The 21,087-nt window shown below is 35.5% G+C and overlaps 5 protein-coding genes across 5 annotated transcripts; 3 read left to right on the top strand and 2 right to left on the bottom strand.

Annotated features, from left to right (window-relative positions):
- The first annotated feature begins 1,950 nt into the window (after positions 1–1,950).
- On the top strand, positions 1,951–5,165 carry LOC105212906 (phospholipase A-2-activating protein). Its single transcript, XM_011185263.3, has 8 exons — positions 1,951–2,266; positions 2,328–3,194; positions 3,374–3,560; positions 3,628–3,833; positions 3,900–4,060; positions 4,123–4,201; positions 4,273–4,415; positions 4,485–5,165. The coding sequence occupies exons 1-8, from the start codon at positions 2,112–2,114 to the stop codon at positions 5,048–5,050; spliced, it is 2,364 nt and encodes a 787-aa protein (XP_011183565.1). The 5' UTR covers positions 1,951–2,111; the 3' UTR covers positions 5,051–5,165.
- Positions 5,163–6,776, bottom strand: LOC105212907 (radial spoke head 1 homolog). Its single transcript, XM_011185264.3, has 4 exons — positions 6,635–6,776; positions 6,378–6,539; positions 6,149–6,314; positions 5,163–6,076 (listed from the first exon to the last, which is right to left on the bottom strand). The coding sequence occupies exons 2-4, from the start codon at positions 6,450–6,452 to the stop codon at positions 5,292–5,294; spliced, it is 1,026 nt and encodes a 341-aa protein (XP_011183566.1). The 5' UTR covers positions 6,453–6,539; positions 6,635–6,776; the 3' UTR covers positions 5,163–5,291.
- Positions 6,709–17,044, bottom strand: LOC105212909 (UDP-N-acetylglucosamine--dolichyl-phosphate N-acetylglucosaminephosphotransferase). The gene is made up of 5 exons (XM_011185267.3): positions 16,744–17,044; positions 16,540–16,681; positions 16,244–16,457; positions 15,951–16,185; positions 6,709–7,416 (listed from the first exon to the last, which is right to left on the bottom strand). Exons 1-5 carry the CDS (start codon positions 16,887–16,889, stop codon positions 6,927–6,929), a joined length of 1,227 nt encoding a protein of 408 aa, XP_011183569.1. The 5' UTR covers positions 16,890–17,044; the 3' UTR covers positions 6,709–6,926.
- On the top strand, positions 12,653–15,012 carry LOC105212908 (uncharacterized). Its single transcript, XM_011185266.3, has one exon. The coding sequence runs from the start codon at positions 12,855–12,857 to the stop codon at positions 14,568–14,570; it is 1,716 nt and encodes a 571-aa protein (XP_011183568.2). The 5' UTR covers positions 12,653–12,854; the 3' UTR covers positions 14,571–15,012.
- Positions 17,045–18,247: 1,203 nt separating the features above from the next.
- On the top strand, positions 18,248–19,720 carry LOC105212912 (uncharacterized). Its single transcript, XM_054226589.1, has 3 exons — positions 18,248–18,572; positions 18,684–18,898; positions 18,965–19,720. Exons 1-3 carry the CDS (start codon positions 18,248–18,250, stop codon positions 19,718–19,720), a joined length of 1,296 nt encoding a protein of 431 aa, XP_054082564.1.
- The last annotated feature ends 1,367 nt before the right edge of the window (positions 19,721–21,087 follow it).

The following is a 21,087-nucleotide window of genomic DNA, read 5'->3' as shown; positions in this document are numbered from 1 at the left end:
AGAACATAGTTTGAAACTAGTCAAAAATGTACTAGTACTCATCGAAGTAGGGCGGAACTAATCTTTAGTTACATAGTATGAGAACAGAACACAGTTAACAGGCTTCATAGTAATAGTAACAAAACATCCCTAACCTAAGTATTCCATATAAGTACTCGAACAAAACTACCGTAATCGCTTTTTCTATCATTTTTGGTCTTTCTTAACCATCGTTGCCGGAAGAAATTTAACAAGGGTCTATTCCGATCCAGGAAAGGGAGGGTTAAAGAGATATACATATGTACATATGAATATAAATTTTAATTCAACTCTCAAATGTTTATACCCTTCCAACATATTGTATAGAGTATTACAGTTTTGTTCAAATAACGGTGGTTTGTGTCAACCAACTAAACAAGTGAGATATACATAGGGTTATATATATCAAAATGATCAGGATGGCGGGACGAGTTAAAATCCGGATGTCTGTCTGTCCATCCGTCCGTGCAACGGATAACTTGAGTAAAAATTAAGAAATCTTGACGAAACTTGGTGCACATGTTCCTTGGGGCTGTGGGAGGGTTGTTATGGAAATCGGACTATAACTTTTCAAGGTCTCAGATATCGAACAAAAAAAAACTCAGTGCCTAAGGAGAATTTTTTACCGAAAATATCATTAAATCTCTCAAATAATTTAATGTTATTTAGCTGAAATTTATTTTCTTCAATAGTCTGTTTCTGTACCAAACATGAGTGAAATCGGATCATAACTTTCATTACCTCCCAGGAATTACCTCAGCCCCCAAATTTACGGGTCAAATTGTATGTTATCTTAATAACATAATAATTTGCAAGAAATTATCGGTTACGCCCGAATGTAGCCATTCCTTCTTGTTTATTTCTAAATTCTATTTGAGTGAACTTTTTAAGTTTTCTCTTAATTCTCTTAATCGGAAACTTATTTAAATTTGAAATGCTAGAGCAATTTGAAATAATTTTGGACAAAGGTAAAATGAATTTAATCGGATTTCTGACACTCTGATTTATGTTGGACATATTGTTCATTTTATTTAGAGAAAGCTTTTGGTGAATAGGAATTTATCTTTATCCATTTCTACCGATTTTTATCCTTTTTAAGTTTACTGTTAATTAACTTATGCTTAAAAATATTCTCAACCTTCGACAAAATCAAGTCAAATGAATATATCCTGGAGAACGATCAGCAGACAAAATCTGTTACGGTCTAATTTCAATCAGATATTTCAAAAGATAACTTGATTTCAAATAATATACAATAAATCCAACTCGTTGAAAGCATCTAAGTACAGATCTGTCCAAGACTGTTGCACATACATTGGAATCTAATAAAAGGCAGTTCGTTTGCTGAAACCTAATTATTATTACCAAACGATGATGATGCATTGAATTACTCCTATTCAAATACTAATCGGAAATTGAAAACTTAATACCTAATCAACCCATCTTTCAAAGGAAACGTTACAACAATGATTGCAATAAAGATCAGAAAAATGATGACTAGTTAATGTGTCACTTTTGGACCATCTTTCTCTGGATAGAGCATAGTTTTCACATTCTCTAATATTAGATTTCCGAAACAGTTGAAAACTCAACTGGAAATATGTACATACATAATACAAAAACTTTATATAGTGTTCAGTATAAGTATATGGTTCCGTACTATATAGTTTTTGAATAATACTTTGTTAGTGAAGATTTACAGAAATTTAAACAACTAACTCCAAGTAAAATCTTTCAATTTTTCATCCTATTCATTGCATCAAGCTTAAAACCATGTACCCGTTTTGAAACGATTTAATTTTCTCAGAACCAATTACTTTCATCGGCTTTATACCACTATGAGTAACAAAAGAGAATTGCTGCTAGTAAACGCTAGATGTCACAACCCGCTATCGCCATATATATGTATATATGTCAACCACCAACTGGATGACATTTGATTATTGGAAATTCTTCTATTGTCGGCTCATCGTTGCAAAAATTTGCAACTGAACAACAGATAAATTTCTTATTGCTTGTCTACGATATTATTTAGTGTGCTTGTAGGGCGAAGAACTTTTAATATTCGTTAATATATAATAAGTCATTCGAAAATGGAAGCGACTTTGAACGATTACAAACTGAGTTGCGAATTGTATGGTCATTCCATGGATGTGCGCTCTGTTGCAGCCGGTTGGGAGGCTGTGGAAGGACAAATTATAATTTCGGGTTCTCGCGATAAAACAGTTAAATTGTGGAAACGTTTGGGGTGAGAATTATTCTGCATATATTTTAAATATTTTTGTATAATAATTTTAAATATTTTTAAGGCAAGATTATACAGAGGCTGTCACTTTTCAAGACCATAAAAACTTTGTAGCTTTTGTGTTCTACCTTGAAACAGAACAATGGGTTTGCTCAGCTAGCAATGATGCCACCGTCGCCATTTACAAAGAGGGTGGTTTTGTGCCCATACTATCGCTCAAAGGACACGACTCCACAGTTTGTTCAATCGCGGCTGGAGCAGAGCTAAAAACTCTTATTACTGGTAGTTGGGATAAAACGGCGCGTATCTGGACTATTAAAGAAACTGGTGATGTCAGTTCAGTTGTGTTACGTGGCCATGAAGCAGCAGTATGGTCAGTGGCTTGCATGGTCGAGGCAAAAAAATATATTACGGGTGGAGCAGATAAATGCATATATTACTGGAATGCCAAGGGTGAAAAATTACGCATGCTAAAAGGACACACAGATTGTGTTCGTGGAATTTTACCAATGAATAATAACTCACTAGTTTCATGCGCCAATGATGCAGTTATAAAATATTGGAATGATGATGGTGAATGTGTAAAAGAGTTGAGTGGTCATACAAATTACATATATTCCGTTGCGGCGAATTCGGCTCTGGGAGAAAACATAATAGTGACCTGTGGTGAAGATAGTACACTACGAATGTGGGACTTGTCGATTGGCCAAGAATTGGGTGAGGCCATTATTCATCCTGCACAATCAGTTTGGTCCGTAACTTGCTTGAAGAATGGCGATATTGTGACTGGTTCTAGTGATGGTGTGGTTCGTGTATTTACAAAGGATCCTGCCCGATATGCAAATGAAACGTCCCTTAAAGCTTATGAGCATGCGGTCGCTATTAGAAAAGAACAAATGTCTGAAGACATTGGTGGAATAAAAAAGACTGAGTAAGTCTAAGCATAGCTTTTGATCAATACCCAAAAATAGTAATTAGGTCAATTATATTCGAAAAAATATAATATTAAAGTTTATTTGTGGAAAATTTTACTACACGAAGTAGAGTTATGTCATCATGAAACAAAAATGATTATTTGGTAATGTTTGAAATATTTAAAAATATCACTAGTTTGCCCGGTCCTGAAGCATTACTCACAAATGGCACGCGAGAGGGTCAAACGAAAATGGTGCGTCATCAGGATGGTTCAGTGAAGTGTTACGCGTGGCAATTGGGACAATGGACTTTAATTGGTGATGTTGCAGGTGCTTCAGGTGGATCTCAAGCCTCTTCGGGCAAAACCTTACATGAAGGAAAGGTTTGTATTTTGCAAATTCCAGTTAATTCCAATTAATAGCTAATTTCCCATAATAATTACTATCCAGGAATACGACTTTGTTTTTTCGGTAGACATCTCAGATACTGAGCCTCCAATAAAACTGCCCTATAATATTGGTGAAGACCCATGGCAAGCTGCGCAAACATTTATACATCGAAACAATCTACCACAAGCCTATCTCGACCAAGTTGCTAATTTTATAATAAAAAACTCCAAAAGTGCTGGCAATGTGGTGACACAACCGACCGTTAGGTTGGTAAATAACAACTTGCACTAACACTAGAAAACGTTTATTTATGGTATATCTTATATTTAAAGTGGTTACCAGGATCCGTTCACGGGTGGTTCGAGATACGTACCTGGTAGTAGCAACCAAAGCCTAAATGCCGCAGGCAACGTTGATCCATTTACTGGTGGTTCAAGCTACTCTACAGCTGCATCGCTTTCACAACCAAAAACGGAAGTTAATTTCATAAAGGGTATACAATTTTATTTGGAAAAGTACTAACTGTAGTAAGTTTAATGAATTTACCTACTTTAGGCAGTGAAAAACATTTTCCCGTCAGCAGTTATGTAACTTTTGACAATTGTGATCCAGCCAAAGTATTGGAGAAATTGAAGTGAGTCAATGATAACGCTAAATATATATAAAATGCACATACTTAAACTACCTAATATTTTTTCTACATAGGGAATTTAATAATAAGCTGACCAATGAGAGTGAAAAGGTTTCGGATACTTTGCTAAACGCAATTATTGCACTAACAAGCGCATCGCCAGAAGTGGACACAAGTTCAGTGGAAGCGCTGCACCATTTATTACGGTGGCCTAATGGTTCGTTTGTAAATTAAATAATATAAACAGATTTAGAATAGTATTCTTCATATGTTTTTATATTTGCAGACATCCTCTTTCCAGTACTGGATGTGGCCCGTCTGGCTATACGTCATGAACCAATATTTTCGATTTTAAATTCTTTTAATTTCCTTGATAACATTCTGCCAAAATTGAATACATCTGCAGCAAATACTTTAATGATAGTCCGTTGCCTAGCAAACATGATGCGCCATGAAGCTGGGCGTAAACAAATTGAGCCTCGCTTGGTGAGCATTTCGGCACACATCGATCAAATCAAAAGTGGCAGTGTGAATTTGCAGATCGCCATTGCAACATTCTATTTAAATGTCACAATATCGCAGACGCTTAGCGTAGCAAAGGGTGAATGTTGTCGTGTGGTAACCGAAGGTATCGTGGAATTGCTGAAATGGGCTGTTGACTTGGAGGCATGTTACCGCGCAATTCAAGCCATTGGTAATTTAACAACAACACCATTTGGCCAAGAGGCTGTTGCTATTGTCGTATCGGTGGACTATGTTATGGACAAAATACGTGAATTAACCAACACCCCTCAATCTGGAGTTTACGCTAAACTCAATTCTGCGGGCAGCGCCCTACTGGCGGCTTTCTGAGTAATGGTTGCGACACGCAGCGTTTATAAAACGATATTGAAAAAATGCATTAAATGCAGGTTTTGTTACACTACCATTTGATAAAAACAGAAAATAAAAAGTTTAAAAAGTATAATTTGAGTATTTCTTTTGGTCAATTATATTTGCGTTCAGTAGGTTACAATAATTGACATATGACAAATAATTGACATATCTAATTATAAAGTAATAAAAAAAAATTATTTGAATTTTTATTTTAAAATTAACATTCTTTTGGCTCACTTATGATTTCGATAGCACAGGGATCGGCTTGCGGACTGCAGATGTGCTCACTTTCCGTTTCGATTTCACTCTCACTAACCCCCTCACACGGTATGCACTCCACGCACTCGCCCTCTCCTTCTTCTTCTGCCTCGCCAACATATATAATACTACGCTGTAGCGTCAACTCTGTGGGCACTGTACTCAATGAACATACAGACACCTCGGAATCAGACAAAGGCAACGGTACTGGCTCTTGTGGCAATTGTGCATAATCATAACAACAAATATCCTGAGCAAACCACTGTGATGGTAACACGTCAACGAACCCACCATTCTCATTGCGTTCAGTGTCGACTTCGGCACCGAACTCCTCCGTATCGCCCTCTTCACTTTTCTTACTTTTATACGTCATACCAGGCGTTTGGAAGAACCCCATCAGCATATAACGTTGATCGAAAGTAAACACTGCTGGGCCCTGTGGGTATTCATTATCCCAGGTTCCATGTAGTATAGTTGAGTGATCTTCATCACCATAAAATATTTGAAACGGACCCACACGCACACCCATACGCCACGTGCCTTTAAACCGTAGTTCGCCGCATTCTTCCGACTTGAAACAGTAAACGCCAACGCCGTGTCTCATGCCGCGATACCAGTTGCCCATATAGCAATCATTGTTAATATACTTATACCGTCCTTTGCCATGTTTAATGTTCTTGCGCCAACAACCCTCATACATACTACCGTCGGGATAGATAAACATGCCGCGACCAGAGCGGTGTCCTATTGACATATTTTATTGCAATTCGAGAAACTGATTAGTCTATTTCAACTTATTCATTTCAATTTGATTACCGCAGCGATAGGACCCATAATAGCGCGAACCATCTTTGAATACATACAACCCGATGCCATGACGCCTGCCCTGTCGATATTGTCCATCATATTGATCCCCATTCGGTAGTATGGCCCAACCGCGACCATGGCGTTGCCCAGCTGCATTGCGACCGCCAATGTAGAGCTACGTAAACACGTAAGGATTGTGTAATGTGTTTCTTGTGTTGATGCATCTTTTTCAACTCACTCCGATATTTATTCGATCTTCTTCCTCTTCGGCCACGGTCAGCTCAGATTCGGTTGATATTTCGGACATACTCATTGCAAATACTAATATAACAGAAGATCTTCAAATATTAAGTAAATTACGCTTAATTGTTAGGTGCGTGTTCCTACAGAAGTGAAGTTTCTTAAGAGAAAATATTTTTAAAATAAATCAAAACATAAGAAAATAATGTGATATACTGAAAATACGATCTAACTGAGTTCAGTTTCTTAACTTACTTCTATGGAAAGGAAGGTTATTTTCACGATTCAATTCAAAGGCTCGCGGTTTGTCTATGAAGTCAAATAGTTTGTTCGGTGTAAGGAATATAAAAAAACTAAATGTTTTGCTTTCTTTATTTGCACTTTCACACTTAATTACACTAGTTTTAGAGTTTTACAATCAGACTTATTACAGTACGTACCTATTACATTTTTGGTTTCAACAAAATACAAATTGTCTGACAAAATACCTAGTCAAGTACATATGTATGTACTCTTACATACATAATCAGGAACACTTTTTATCGAATTAGGTATCATAAAAGTAGCTTGCCAGAGGATATCGTATAACCATTGCACACAAGGTACAGATCACTTGTAATCCCATCAGAAATTGTGTAACAACCTTCTCGTGTACGGGTCCGAATACGACCAAGACGAAATTAATGAGCGTGAAATTGTTCGTAATCACGCGGCCGTCGCTTTGTTCTTGCCATGATATTAACTTCAACTTCTTCAGCACAAGCACCATTAACAAACCCAGCTTGTTCAATTCCTTCGGGTGAAATTCCGTCGTACTTATGTGTAGTAGATCGGTTCTAGCATCGTATTTGGGTAAACGATGTCGTGGACATGGTACGAAGTGAAATAACTGCGGCACTGAATACAAAAAGTTCAGAATCTGCGGTATGAAGAAGAGCAGTAAAGTTTTGCTGAAATGTCCCAATATACCGACGACGGCAAATGTCATACCAGCAAAATAACAATATGTATCACCCACAAACACTTGAGACGGATATCTGGAAATAAATAAGAGTAAAAATCAAAATACTTTATAAACACGTAACAAAGGGCTAAGGTTGGGTGCAGCCGAAATTATATACATACTAGCTTTTTACCCGCGGCTTCGCCCGCAGTGGAGGTATTAAATAAGTATGAGAGATAAAGGGTAAGGGTATAATAATAGAAATGAGTCAATATGATAACTAAATTTGATTGTTTGGCTGAGATCATTGATCCTATTAACGATTTCATTTCTTGGTGCTAATATTGCTCTTGCACACAACCACTGATCACTATACAAATGTTGTTGCTAAAAGCTTGCATTCTCGCAGCACTCTACCTCGTGAACTATTTTTACTAAAATTACAAATGGGCGAATCTTCCTATGCCAAATTCAATGGTAATTTTAAAACAGAATGTGCCGAACGACCGCCGTTTAATAGCATCACGGCAATACCTGACGAAGCTACGGCAACTGCTACTTTTTGGTCTTTTCTGACGGACATTAATAATAAGTTAAGTAAAAACGTTTTTCCAGTTACTCCTGGTGCATCGAGAAAGAAGAGTCCACCATTACCGATTGTTCTGGTGTTTCTATCGCTCTTCTAGTTGTCTGCAGTGCAGCTTGTCTTTCTAAACGAACTCGTGCCTGAAGAGGCGTTTCAGCTGCTCTCAAAACTCTTTGTCGCTCTGCTTGTTGTTGTCTTCTCAGCTCTGCGTGAGCCGAAGTTTCTTGATTTGAATGAATTTTTGGATAGACCAGATTTCCGCTTTCGAGGCATTTAAAAAAAAAGCAGAGTAAAAATTAACATCAGCGAGTAAGATCTAAAATAATAAAGTAACAGCTAACCACAAAAATTACGGATAACCTCAAAAATTGGAATAGTTTTATACTGCATGTAACGACAGAAGAAAGTCACAATAAATATAGAAATATTATAAACAGTTGAAACTATATTCAATTAAATTAGATATTTTCGTTACCGCCATACAATGGGACGGTATTACAGTATTCAGGGTTGAAACTTCATGACTGTAAAACTTCATTACTGAAGTAGCTACATTTGACCAAAGTGTATTCAACAAAGTGAACTAAGTATTTGACATACCCGCTTTTGACAATAAAATAGTAAACAATACATGTATTTGTTTACATTAACCCGCCTTTTTTAACTTTAACAATATAATATATATTGATAAAATTGTTTTCAATTTGTCAGTTGGAGCACAAAACCTTAGTAAATTGCTTCCATGAGTTGTTTTGCCTAAGCAGAAAGTATTCGGCATTTTCTTTTATTCATTTAAAAAATATTTTTTTTTGGTTTGAAATTTGTTTACTTTTGAATTACGAAATTTGAATTTTTGAATAAATGCATGGGTTAAATCAATGGCAACAAACATGTCACATTCGGGTAAAAAATTGTGATATGTCATATACCTGGTTCACTTTGTTGAATACACTTTGCATTTGCCGATTTTTTGAGAAACAATTGTTTTACCTTTCGTAATTTTTTTTTTTAATATAAAGTACCCTATGTTGCTTCTAGTACCTTCAAGAGTATATGTACAAAGTTTCATGATGATCGGTTTAGTAGTTTTTGCGTGAAAGCGTAACAAACAAACTTTCATTCGCATTTATAATATTAGTAGGGATGTACTTTAACAAATTCCAAATTCGAAAGGCGGCAATATTTACTCCGATATATTCATTGGTGCTTGATATATTGTATGTATGTACATACATATGTATGTGTTATGAAACACTCACTTAAAGGAACTGGCTAAAAGGCTCACCCAGATCTATTGTTCCAACCCTAGACGATTCTGGAACTATATGAAAATTGATGGCATACCTAAATTAGAGATTTGGCAGCCAGCTTTCACAGGTCAAACTTACCGAAAAGCGATAAATAATTACATTATAATAATCGGTTTCTTTTGTATCTGAAATTGCAGGGCAAACAAAAAAGCAATCCCTGTCATCAACAAAAAATCTTAAAAAAAAAGATCCACCGTAATCAATAAAAAATCAAACAATATACATACATACTAATTCAGTAAGTTTACTATTTAATAAAAAAAATATTGGAATCAAAAAACTTTCTTAATAAAATATTATTTTATTGTCCACCTACACATGCTTCACAGCGACAGTAGTCCGAAAACGTTATATATATATATATATAGATATTATAAGTTCTCTGCAGTAGTCGGGAATTCCCAAAGAACGATTTCGCTGCGGAATTGGCCCACATTTTTTTGTGTAATAGATGCCACCTTATCATCAATCAAAAAAGTTAAAAAAACAATTTGGGTTACTGGGTTAAGTGTTCCTTTTTTTGTTCAGCACTGTAAATATCAATCAATATGGTTCCAGAAATCAAAGAAACATCTATAATGGAGGTCGAAGTATTGGAATTTGATATCAACTTACACTCGAGCTTATCACCTAAACGTAAAGAGGTCGAAAAGGGTCACAAAATAATTGATAATGGACATGACTACAATAAATAAAAGTATATTTTTAAGGTATCAGTGAATAGATATAGGGCCATTCTTAAATTACGTCACACCTTGAAGGGGGGAGGGTATCATTCAGAAGTGACATTGTGTGACAAGGGGCAGGGAGGGGTCAAAAGCTTTGTGACATCACATTTCAAAATTTAGGGCAATATCGTTTCCCGATCTGCTGCGCTCCTGGGTGCTAGAGGACTGGCTGCTCTGTACCTCGCCGATCATGCAGCAGCATAATTAAGTATCTAATATTTCTTGACTAGTCATTCGTTGTCTCTGTACTTTAATATTTAACTAAATGTTGATTTTATTAAAGATTATTCAATAAAAATAAGAATAAATAGAATAACCTGTTTTTTTATTTTATGATAAATCCATAAAATTGGAAAATGTGTGACGTCACGTCAGGGGGGGGGGGGGTGAGTTCAAAATGTGACCACTTGTGACAAGGAGGAGGGGAGGGGTTAAAAAGTCCTTAAATTCGTATGACGTAATTTATGGATGGCCCCTATGTAGCATGTTCGCTCTATAGTTCCTAAATATTATATACTAGCTGACACCGCAGATGATGACCTGCGCGAAATTATTTGTTTTGAAAAGAAAACAATTGGAATTTCTATTGTGTTGAAATTATTTCTTAACGATTTTTTTAAATTTTTTCAATGTAACGCAGCTTGATAAACAACAATTTTTATTTTCTGTTCCGGTGCGTAAATGTACAGATATGTTTGTTTTCCAACTCACATAACACATTATTCGATGGCTGCGTCACAATCAGTCGGGTTCAATTACACAATTTCGGTGCATGATTATTGCGAAGCATAGTAATGACAGATCCAACACTGAGACACAAATGATGAGGCGGCATGCCATGCAAATGCAAAGAATTTAGAAATTCAACTGGATAATTCACGGCTTTGTCTTCATTTTCAACACAAATATCCCGGAATTTGACTTGAATTGTTAGTTTAAGTCATCAACATCGGTATTTATGACAGCTAAAATTGCGTGTGCGCCCAACCAATCATAGTTACGATAATTTTGGCCAACGTTCGGATAAACATTCACGATGAGTTCATCTTTCGTTGAAGTGAATTGACATTTGGCAGGTGGAATTGATATCAAACCATTAGAAGTATCAATCGGAATTTGCCATTGTCCAATTCTTAGCAGTTCTTCTGCGGTGCTATACTGTTGCAGGTACAATAGCATATTCATAGTCAATCCTATCGTTTTCACGTACCGCCACAAATACGATGACTTGATACATGTGTTCAATTCATCCGCCACTGTTTATTTCGAAATAATAGGAAGTGTTTGTCAAAAATCGCCTGATAACAGGAGCTTTACGCCACCGATGCGACGATTATTATTCAACAGAACTTTCATTGTTCTGTTTGTGCTTCCAGAGAATTTAACTCATCTCATACTATCAGTTTACAATTCTTCAACACTTTTGCCACAGGTGTTTCATTGATTTCCATGTTTAACGAAAGCTTCAGTGCCTAGTAGCGTTGCAACAATTCCAGTAGATGCGAGAGCCAACGCAATACCATTTTGAGATGGTATTGTTGTTAAAATCAATGATGTCAGAAACGCATCAAGAAAAATAGTCCACTGTTTCCATCATTAACAGCCTTCATCAATTAATCATAGGCACTGCTGCTCATTCAATAATGGAACATTTCCTGATACTTGTTGTTCCAAAGTTATTCTGTCGTATGCACGCTCACATTCCAATGTACGATTTAGTACATTTCTGACTTAACGATTTGGCGCTGGTATATGTATTTCAGTCAATAGTTTGCCATTCATAATCAAACACAAGTCTTCAATCAACTCCAATGTTTCATTGTAGATAATATCGTTCGTTTGCAATTCTGAATTCTCTGTTGTCACTTGCGGCACGATTTTAGTTTCTGGGGCGCCAAGATTTGAGTTCACTTTTAGGTAAATTAGCCCAAAATAAACACTTTTTATTAAATAAAAAAAAAAGTGATATCTCGCTCCGTTTACGAGATATCGAGCGTTGAAGTTTGTGTTAACAGCAGCCAATGCGCGCACTTGCATAAAAGTGAACTCAAATCTTGGCGCCCCAGAAACTAAAATCTCCCCTCACTTGCCACTTTCCGACTTTTCCGAATTATTTTTTTATTTTTTAATAGATAGATTAGAAACAAAATTAAAAAAAAAAATCGGTTCAGTCGTTTTCGAGTTTTAGCGAGACTAACGAACAGCAATATGTGTATACATAGATAAATGAATAACCGCTCCACCGATTTTGTTCAAACTTCACAGAAACCATTTCATCAATAGTCCGAATAAAGAATAAACATTTGGTTTGAATCGGTGAGCCCGTCTTAAGTTATAAAATTAAAACGAAAAATGCCTTTCCTTTTTATATATGTATTAGATTGGGTCAAAAAGGTATATACAAAGAACATTTGAACAATAATTGTTTCAGTTGTTCCCTCTTATTTTAAGATGCATACTACATTTACATATAATAAAAAATTCAAAATAACACACATTCCTTATCATCCGTAAATTTTGTAATTCAAAAATATCACAATTGTCTTAAATTGATTTTTTTCGATGCTGTCTTCTTTTTCTCTATTTTTTTCTTCTCACGAATTCATTTAACGTTCTCTGGTTCTCTGACAAATGAATGGAAAAATCGTAACAAAACAAATAAAAGAGAACTACATTTAAAACCCCCCTATAGTCAGCTGCTTAAGAACTGTCCGACAGCCGACAACAGCTGATTTGTTTAACACACATCTTATTCATTATTCCTTTTGCAGTCTAGAAGTGCAAGATTTTCTTGGGTGTGTTGCAAAGAAAAATAAATTCAAATTAGCAGAAATTTTTCTACTTTCACTATAGATAATTTGAACAAACTATGTAGAGTGAATATTTTGTGATACTTTTTGCATTTTATATGTATCACAAATGTCAAATGTTTCAACGCAACGGAACAAATGCTACAATACGTCTCGCGAACCACCAGCATCTTTACTCAGGTTATGCTACAATTTTAACAGACATCGAAATGCAAGATGTAGCAAGTTCAACTGCAATCGGAGGCAAAGCAACGTTAACTAAGAAACTACTACTAACTATATTGGTACTTGCCCAAATATGTTTCATTTCGTGCCTATGGTTGTTGCAGCTAGGTGGTGGCCTCAATACCAGCATCAATGAGGTAACTTCGCAAAATGGTGACAACAAAAACTTGGTATCCAATACTAAAAACTTAGCTAATAAGCCAAGCACTGAAGCATTGCACGGGATGAGACGAGTTAACTTTATAACCAATTCCACAAATGTTAGTTTAACCGAGAATGCGGTGAGGAAAAGAGTACTAAAGCACGAATTATTGCAAGCTGTGATCGAAAATAGTCAATCAGGGAAAGAAAGCAATTTTAGAAAAGACTTTTATGTCAAACAGAACAGACTGAATTCAACCATAGAAATAAGAAATAGAACCGGGTTATTGCCTGAGTTTGGCAACGATGCATTGTGGTGCTTCCGCAAAGGTAGTATCGACGAATTATCTCAAATATCGAATGATGAAGTTCCACAATATGTGGCACTTTCTTGGGAGGAAGAGAACACACAATGCAAGTGTCGCGCAGGATGGCATGGAAGGGATTGTGGACAACCAGAGGTTATGTGGCGTGCACTGTTAACGTTAAAAACACCATTTCAACTGCAGCAGCCAACTAAAACAAGGGATCCACATAGATTAATTTACTTCTTGGAAGGGAATTTTTTTAATTTGGATTTACTGGACTTACAAATAAGTATGCTCGAAGATATAGTTGACTATTTTGTAATATTTGTAAAGCCAGCACGTAAGGATCCAAAAACTCTTGAACACATGTTAGAAGAGAAGCTCACAGCTAAGCAATATATGCTTTTCAAATGTGACCAAGAGTATGCATTACAAAATGGGAATTGCACCACCAAAGCAGCATATGCACACTTCCTTCAACAGCTGAAGCATAAACAACTCCAACTATTACCACTAAAATCAACCGATCTGCTACTTTATACCGACGATCGTGTTTTCCCATCACCACAAGCACTGCAATTTCTTAAATATTATGCAAACGATGTTCGTAATGTGCTTTTTCGACTGAAGTATGTTGTCTATGGTTTTTATTGGCAACATCCAAAACAAACCTATCTTAATGGTCTTATAAGTTCCTTTGTCCATGTGGACAACCCAAGCCAAATAAATGGTGGTGAAAAAGATCCAGCAAAGATAATGGAAATGAGTAAAGCAGAAAGTAGTCACAGAGCACCTTTCGTCATTGGCGATCTAAATCATTTTGGTGGTTGGTTTTGCAAATACTGCCAGCAACCAGAAGAAATTGTCGCCGAATTACACGCTGAAACTAGTTCCTTGACACAAGTTCAATTTACGGAGACTGTAAGTGGCCATAACATTGATGTGACCTATTTGCAAAAACTGATTGCCACCGGTGTTTATGTTGATGGGCGCACACAGCTCCTGCGCAATCGTCGGTATTCGGATAAATACTATGCACCCGCAGTGGCGGAAACAGATAATTCAAAATATGGCAATCTATTAATTAATTTATACGAGTCGTTTGATGATGACATTGAATATGAAGCCGGAAATTACTAACAAAGTCAGAAACTGTAGCCACATCCTCATCTTGACATTGATCGAGTTCGAGTGGCATTGAATGATAGTTCGAATATCGGTATTAAAAAAAAATGTTCATAACCAATTTCGAATTATGAAAAATGAATGTGCAAGTTACTTGCCAAAAATATATTGCTTACCTACGATGGAGTTTAATGGATTATGAAATCTCATTATTAGCTTTATCATCATTTCAGTGACATACATACATACATATATATTGAAAGTTATTCAAGATTTGTGCCTAATACGTTTAAAAATAAATTATTACATGAAAATTCCCAAGTCATTTATAATTTGCAACTAAAATTGGAAACATGATTGGTAAATAAAATATAAAAAAATGCCTCAAAGAGGATGGCAAAAAAAATTGGAGCATCGTAAAGATACTGATGGAAAATTTAAATGCATCAAATTAATTTCAACTCAGCGCTACTTGATTATTCGATTTACAACTAGTGTTTCTCAAAAATTTAAAAAAAAACTAAACTTGTATCTGAAAAGTTTCCCAAAATGGTATTTTGGTAGTACCTTTGTTTTACCATAATTTATTTATGCTTTTAGTTTGTACATGCGCAAGTATTATTAATTTTGCAATAAAAACATATCAACAATGATCATTTGTTAAGTAACTGTAATAAATAAATAATGTACTATGCAACTGTGCTTTAAATTATGTATTATATCCACATTGTTTCTTGTAGTTATTAATCTAAAATACTTATTAGTATAACTACAAGTTGTAAATCGCGCATAGCTTATTACAAATCAATTACAACAATTATTAAAGATTTAAATTATATACAAAATGCTGTGATAAAGTTATTGGGATTAGAGACGAAACTACTTTTTTAGGTTTTTTTATATAATTGTGAAAATTCGAATGTTATCAGCATTTTCAGCGGATGCTAATACTTTTTTGTACATCCCAACATATTAATATTTATAATTTTATAGACAATTATAACACATTCAAAAGCATTTGTTAATTTATAACACAATTTATAGCTACAGTTATTTAATTTAAAACAAAATGCATCATGCAGTGAAAATCAGAGAATTCAAATTCAAATGTATTGTCATAGTTAATAATAATATATGTATGTACTAAATAATTAAGAAATAAATCAATAAATAAAACATGCTTCACTTAATGTGGCTTCCGTATATAAATTGTTCAATAGCATTTAATATTAGAGGTTCAAGGGGCGTGTGATATCCCTCGTAAATCAAAGTATCGTAAGGGAAAGTAGTCATATTCATATATGATATTAAGAAGATATTTGGTTAAATTTAATGGAAAGAACGTTTAAAAAAATCAGCAACCACATTATACTAAAATTGATAGAGTGTACTCACTTGTTGTATTTCCAAAGTGCCAGTGAAACTGCTACAAATGGAAGCATAAGATAAATTGAAAACTTATGACAATCCACTTGATGCCCAAGCGCCAATTCAATAATGTTAAAGCATAAAACGGATGCACTAATCACAATAGATTGTCCAACTTCTAGACCGTTAATTCCAGCTAAGATATTAATTGCATTTGTGCAAAACACGGCTAACATACCCATATAGATGTAATAGAAAATGCCTAGGAATGTATATTAATAGTAATTATTAAATGTTGTCCAACTGCTAATTAGCTTTACCAATATCCAAGGAGTATCCTAATAGCGGTCTAGCAAACTTAGGCATTATTACGGTTGTAATATTATAATTCACATAGTAAACCATTAATAATGGCAATGTACCCATTGTTGGTAGAAGCAATTTATGACGCCAACGCAAATCCAATACGTCATCGGCAAATCCAAGAAGAATCATACAACAAATAGATAAGAGCGCGGCAATCATTTCAGCAAACTGTAAATAATTTTTTTTTTTTAAATCATTATTAACCTTAACATATAACACAATGTAGCAAAAAGAATTTTTGTTTAATTACCTCTTCATGAGGAAAAGTTGATGGCTTCGCTCCGGTTTTAACGTCAAGCAAAGCAGCCTCTTCGAATGTAAATGGAATCGGTATAAAAAGAAACATAGCCACAAGAAAAGCGCACCCAATTAATACGCCAAAAGACTCTGGTCTAAATGAATAAATAAATATGAATCTTGAATGTATTATAAACCAACACCATTTTATACTTACACTTGAGTTTGTTCGCGCTTACAAAGGTCTTTACCATACAAACCGGCTTTAAGAAACATATCCTTGAACCTCGGGATCATTCGCACAGTAGAAAGATAAGCGCATATGGCGATTACGCCGCTTATAGCTATCGTAATTCCACTCATATCAAAGCAGCTTCTGAGGCTAGCGCTTCAAATTATACAAAGGAACGTCTTTAAAATGTTTTTATTAATTTGCTAATTTAATTAAACCCGTCATACGTGGATTTGCCACCAATTTATTTAAACCTTATGAGCTGATAAAAAAACATGTCAAAATCAGCTGTGACAAGCAATCAAAAATTTGCAGTCGATTAAGAGCGATCAGTAATAAATTAATCGATAGTTTCTTAATGAATGGAATGGAACTTTGCATTCCTGACTATTCCATTTCTGGCGGAACATAATTCAATATTCAAATCGGAGATTCAGAAATTTTGCTACTAAAAACGTGCTAAAAATGTTTGCAAATGTATTTCAATTATTCCCGTGATTTTTGAGTGCGGTTAATTTTGTTATGGATCACCGGAATAGTCGAAAGAAAACACTAACGGTAGAAGTCATCTAACAAACCTGTATATATGAGATATAGGAGTCGTCTTGGTTGGATTTTGCATATTTTCGAACAATAAAGAATCTTCAATTACCACTTTAAGCTGCCACTGTCAATTCCAGCACCATCCAGGCGGTCCACATGACCCTTGAGTGCTACTACTTGAGGAGATTATTGTTGTAGTGAAATAAAATATTTCTGAAATACTTTCGATGGATGCTGACGTTTTGCAGTTTGACCAGAATAAAATCAAAATACAAACGTAGAACTAACTTTCGGAAGAAAAAGTTGAGGAAGTAGAAGGTATTATTTTACTGTTTTTAACATCATTATTTCCAGTCTCTTTGGGGCGGGCCATTTCTCCTCTGCTAAAAGCCTGTTATGATGAATATCTAATACTTAAAATAGTTGGTGGGTTACAGTTACTTTTACAATAATGTTCGGACTTTCTTTCGTTATCAGTAGACCAGCGACTACGCTATTTATACTTGGCGGTTTTCATTGATATTAACTCCGAAAAAGATTTCACTGTAGTCGGTTTTATTAAATTTTTATTACGTACCTACTGCTTTCGTATAATTCAAGTTGTTTTGGAAATTAAATCATTACAAATTGAACTCTCATTCCAACTATTACAACTTTTCACGAAATTTACGAAAATAATCAATACACAATCTAACGAGTTCTGCCTCTAAATTCGTGAATTTAAATATTTTCATACGTACTAGTACACCTACCAGCAACAAATATAATTATGAGCACAAAATTTATAAAGGAGTTCGATGCAACTCAATTCTTAAAGCTTTATAAGCATACAAATTCAGAGCTACAAGCCCGACAGCGCCAATATAGAAAAGACTTGGAGGCTCGCTTGCCTAATGTACGAATCAAAACTATGCAGCTTGAGTCCTATAAGCATGGGTGCAACAAAATGAAAACCGAAAAGGACGTGTTGAAAGCAAAGATATGGACTGCATCTGGAAAGTGTCACGACGACAAAAATGATCAAGCACTGAGTTCAATCAAATGCTTTATCGAATGCAATGAAACACTAAGCGAGGAAATTCAAAAACTGAAGTTATATATTAACAATCTAGATCGTAAATTGAATGTGATAAATAAGGAGATTTGTCAAATGAATATGATACAATTCCAAAAAAGTCGTAAAGATTTAGAACATGCAAAACGATCTCTGCATCTTTTGGAGGATCAATATGAAAATCAGATTCAGATGGAATGTAAATTGACCGCGTTAAGTGAGAAACTTCGGCTAAACATTTGTGAACTAATTAATGATCGAAGACTATATTATTCGTTTTACACTAAATACATCCAAAAATTGACCAGCGAAAACAAATACCTTACAGACCTGATTGATTTTGCACTAGATCAAATTCAAATTGGTATCGATATGTTTGAGAAATTAGATGCTCAAGGTAAAAACTTTATGTATGATTTGGATAAACGAAAATTGGAAATGGAAACACTTCAGCGGATTAAAACTGCAAACGACACAATGTGGGAATTCCATGAGAAGAAATTTGTAAAACGAAAACTAACTGAAATACCAATGAAAGAAATTGTACGCCGAGAAATCTGTCGAGACAAATATATAAAGAAACTGAATCTCTACAACAAAATTTTAAAGAAAATTCTAAACTACACCAAAGCGTCAGACATTGAACATGTCATCGACAAATTCCAAGAACAAGAGAGCTTATATTATTCCTTCTCTAACCATTCAAATGAAATCAGTTACCGTATAACACTATTGAACAATTCCGTGGCGCGTCTTTTCGGAGAACTACAGGAACTAAAGATTGGTAATCGGAATGCGCTAAGATCACAAAATGGCATGATTGAGAAATTGGAAAATATGTTGAAGGTAAAGCGTTTGAATAATATAAATCTTAAAAGGAAGGCCAATGTGCAAAATGAACGTATTAAAAAATTATTCGAAGGATTGCAATTGATACGTGATCAAACTCGTGTAGATATATCCATGTTGGCTGTCGATTTCGTAGATCATAAGGAGATTAATATTAAAGACATACGTGAACAAATGAAATTAATAGAAAATCGTGTACAATCGTTAGTATGTGCTATATACAAAATGGAGCGTCAAAAGAATCGTGGCATCTTCAAGATATATCTTGTCAGAGATTTATATAAAGTAATTGATGGACCGACAGAACTTGATCAAGTAGTACCCGCTACACAATGTGCCGAATGTGCCGAGGGCGATGCCAGAAATGTAGACGATGCATGGAACGTTAATATCATGCCCATTAAAGATGTAAAAATCTGGGTGTCTGAGAAGGTTGGACAACCTGAGCTTCAATACCGATTACATAACGTTAACCAATGCCGTTTAACTCGCTCACGCTCTCGTAGACAATATTAATATATACAATGAGCATTGTATAATAACATGAAATAAAAAAAAAAATAATTATATATAATTCAAGTAATCGAAAAGAATCCAAAACTATTTTGAATTAAGCAAACTAAAATTAATTGATCAATTATATAAATAAATAAATTTCAGCAAGCACAGCGTGAAATTGGATACAATTTCACCTTTAAACATGTCTTTCAATTCCCCAACTTCAAAGTCATTACTTCATTGAATTTACATGTGATTTCGAACATCAAATGGAACCAAGTCCAAGGTCCGCTTTGAGTCTTGCTGATGGTATTATTTTCTCCAACATAAAATGCACTAAATCATTAAATTTCATTTATTATTAAACGGCTCATAAAATGTCTTCCCTGATTCTATTACATGGCTTAGACAGCTTTAAATTCCGAAAACCACAACCAGCACTTTTACTCAATATTTGGTTGAAATCTTACGATCCAGTGGGAATTGCTAATTAAATACGACAGTATTTGACGGCGCATCACGATATATGGCATTCTTGCCTGCCAAACGATCGTCGGGGGATGGAGCTGGCATAACAGATTGACGATTCGACATTCTGCACAATGAAGCCCCCACTAGAATTATGGGCTGTAATAGCTCGCCTGACATTACAATCGCTAGTAGTGGTCTGATAAATAGCCTAACCTGGCGACCTATGCTAACTCTCGCAACAGACTATCTACCTATAATTGTCTCGATCGAAAAACCTCCTTTTTAACTAATCGATCCAAACAGGGTTAAATCGCCGAAAGGGCAGCCCTTGACCGGATAAAATCCGGGTCAACTCCGGTGCGTAGAACCGGCTGCTGTGGGAGTTGCGAAAAAAAAAAACCTCCTCACTGTCCTCGGACGAAATGTCTGGGATAAAGACAAAGAAACGTTGTTGGATGCAGTAGGACGCAGATGGGGAAGCTTCAGACTTGTCATAATACCGCCCTCCGAACAGCCACGGGTTGATGTCTCCGGTCGAGCACCTTCACAATGAGGCCCGCATGCTACCGGTTAAGGAGCATAGCATAATGCTTACCAAGCAGTTTCTGTTGGGATGCTTTAGTAGAAATCACCCCTGCAGTTACTCGATCGTACGCGACTAACTATAGACAAGCACTGAACGCCATTCACAGAGGAGCTATTAACACCTTCATTGACTCCCTACCCTTGAATGGCGTACTTGGAGAAATAACACCCAACGTTGCAGACACAGATCTCGAGTTGCCTCGCGAAACTAGAGTGACCCTTGCGCAACTTCGTTCTGGATATTGTAGCAGACTAAACTCCTACCTATCCAGATACTCAACATATGTTCTGCATGCAAAGAGTCCCTGCATGACACTAACCACCTCTTT

The sequence above is a fragment of the Zeugodacus cucurbitae genome, chromosome 3 (assembly GCF_028554725.1).
Source record: "Zeugodacus cucurbitae isolate PBARC_wt_2022May chromosome 3, idZeuCucr1.2, whole genome shotgun sequence".
Taxonomy (NCBI): domain Eukaryota; kingdom Metazoa; phylum Arthropoda; class Insecta; order Diptera; family Tephritidae; genus Zeugodacus; species Zeugodacus cucurbitae.
Note: the sequence above shows the minus strand (reverse complement) of the source record. Positions and strands in the feature narration are given on the sequence as shown.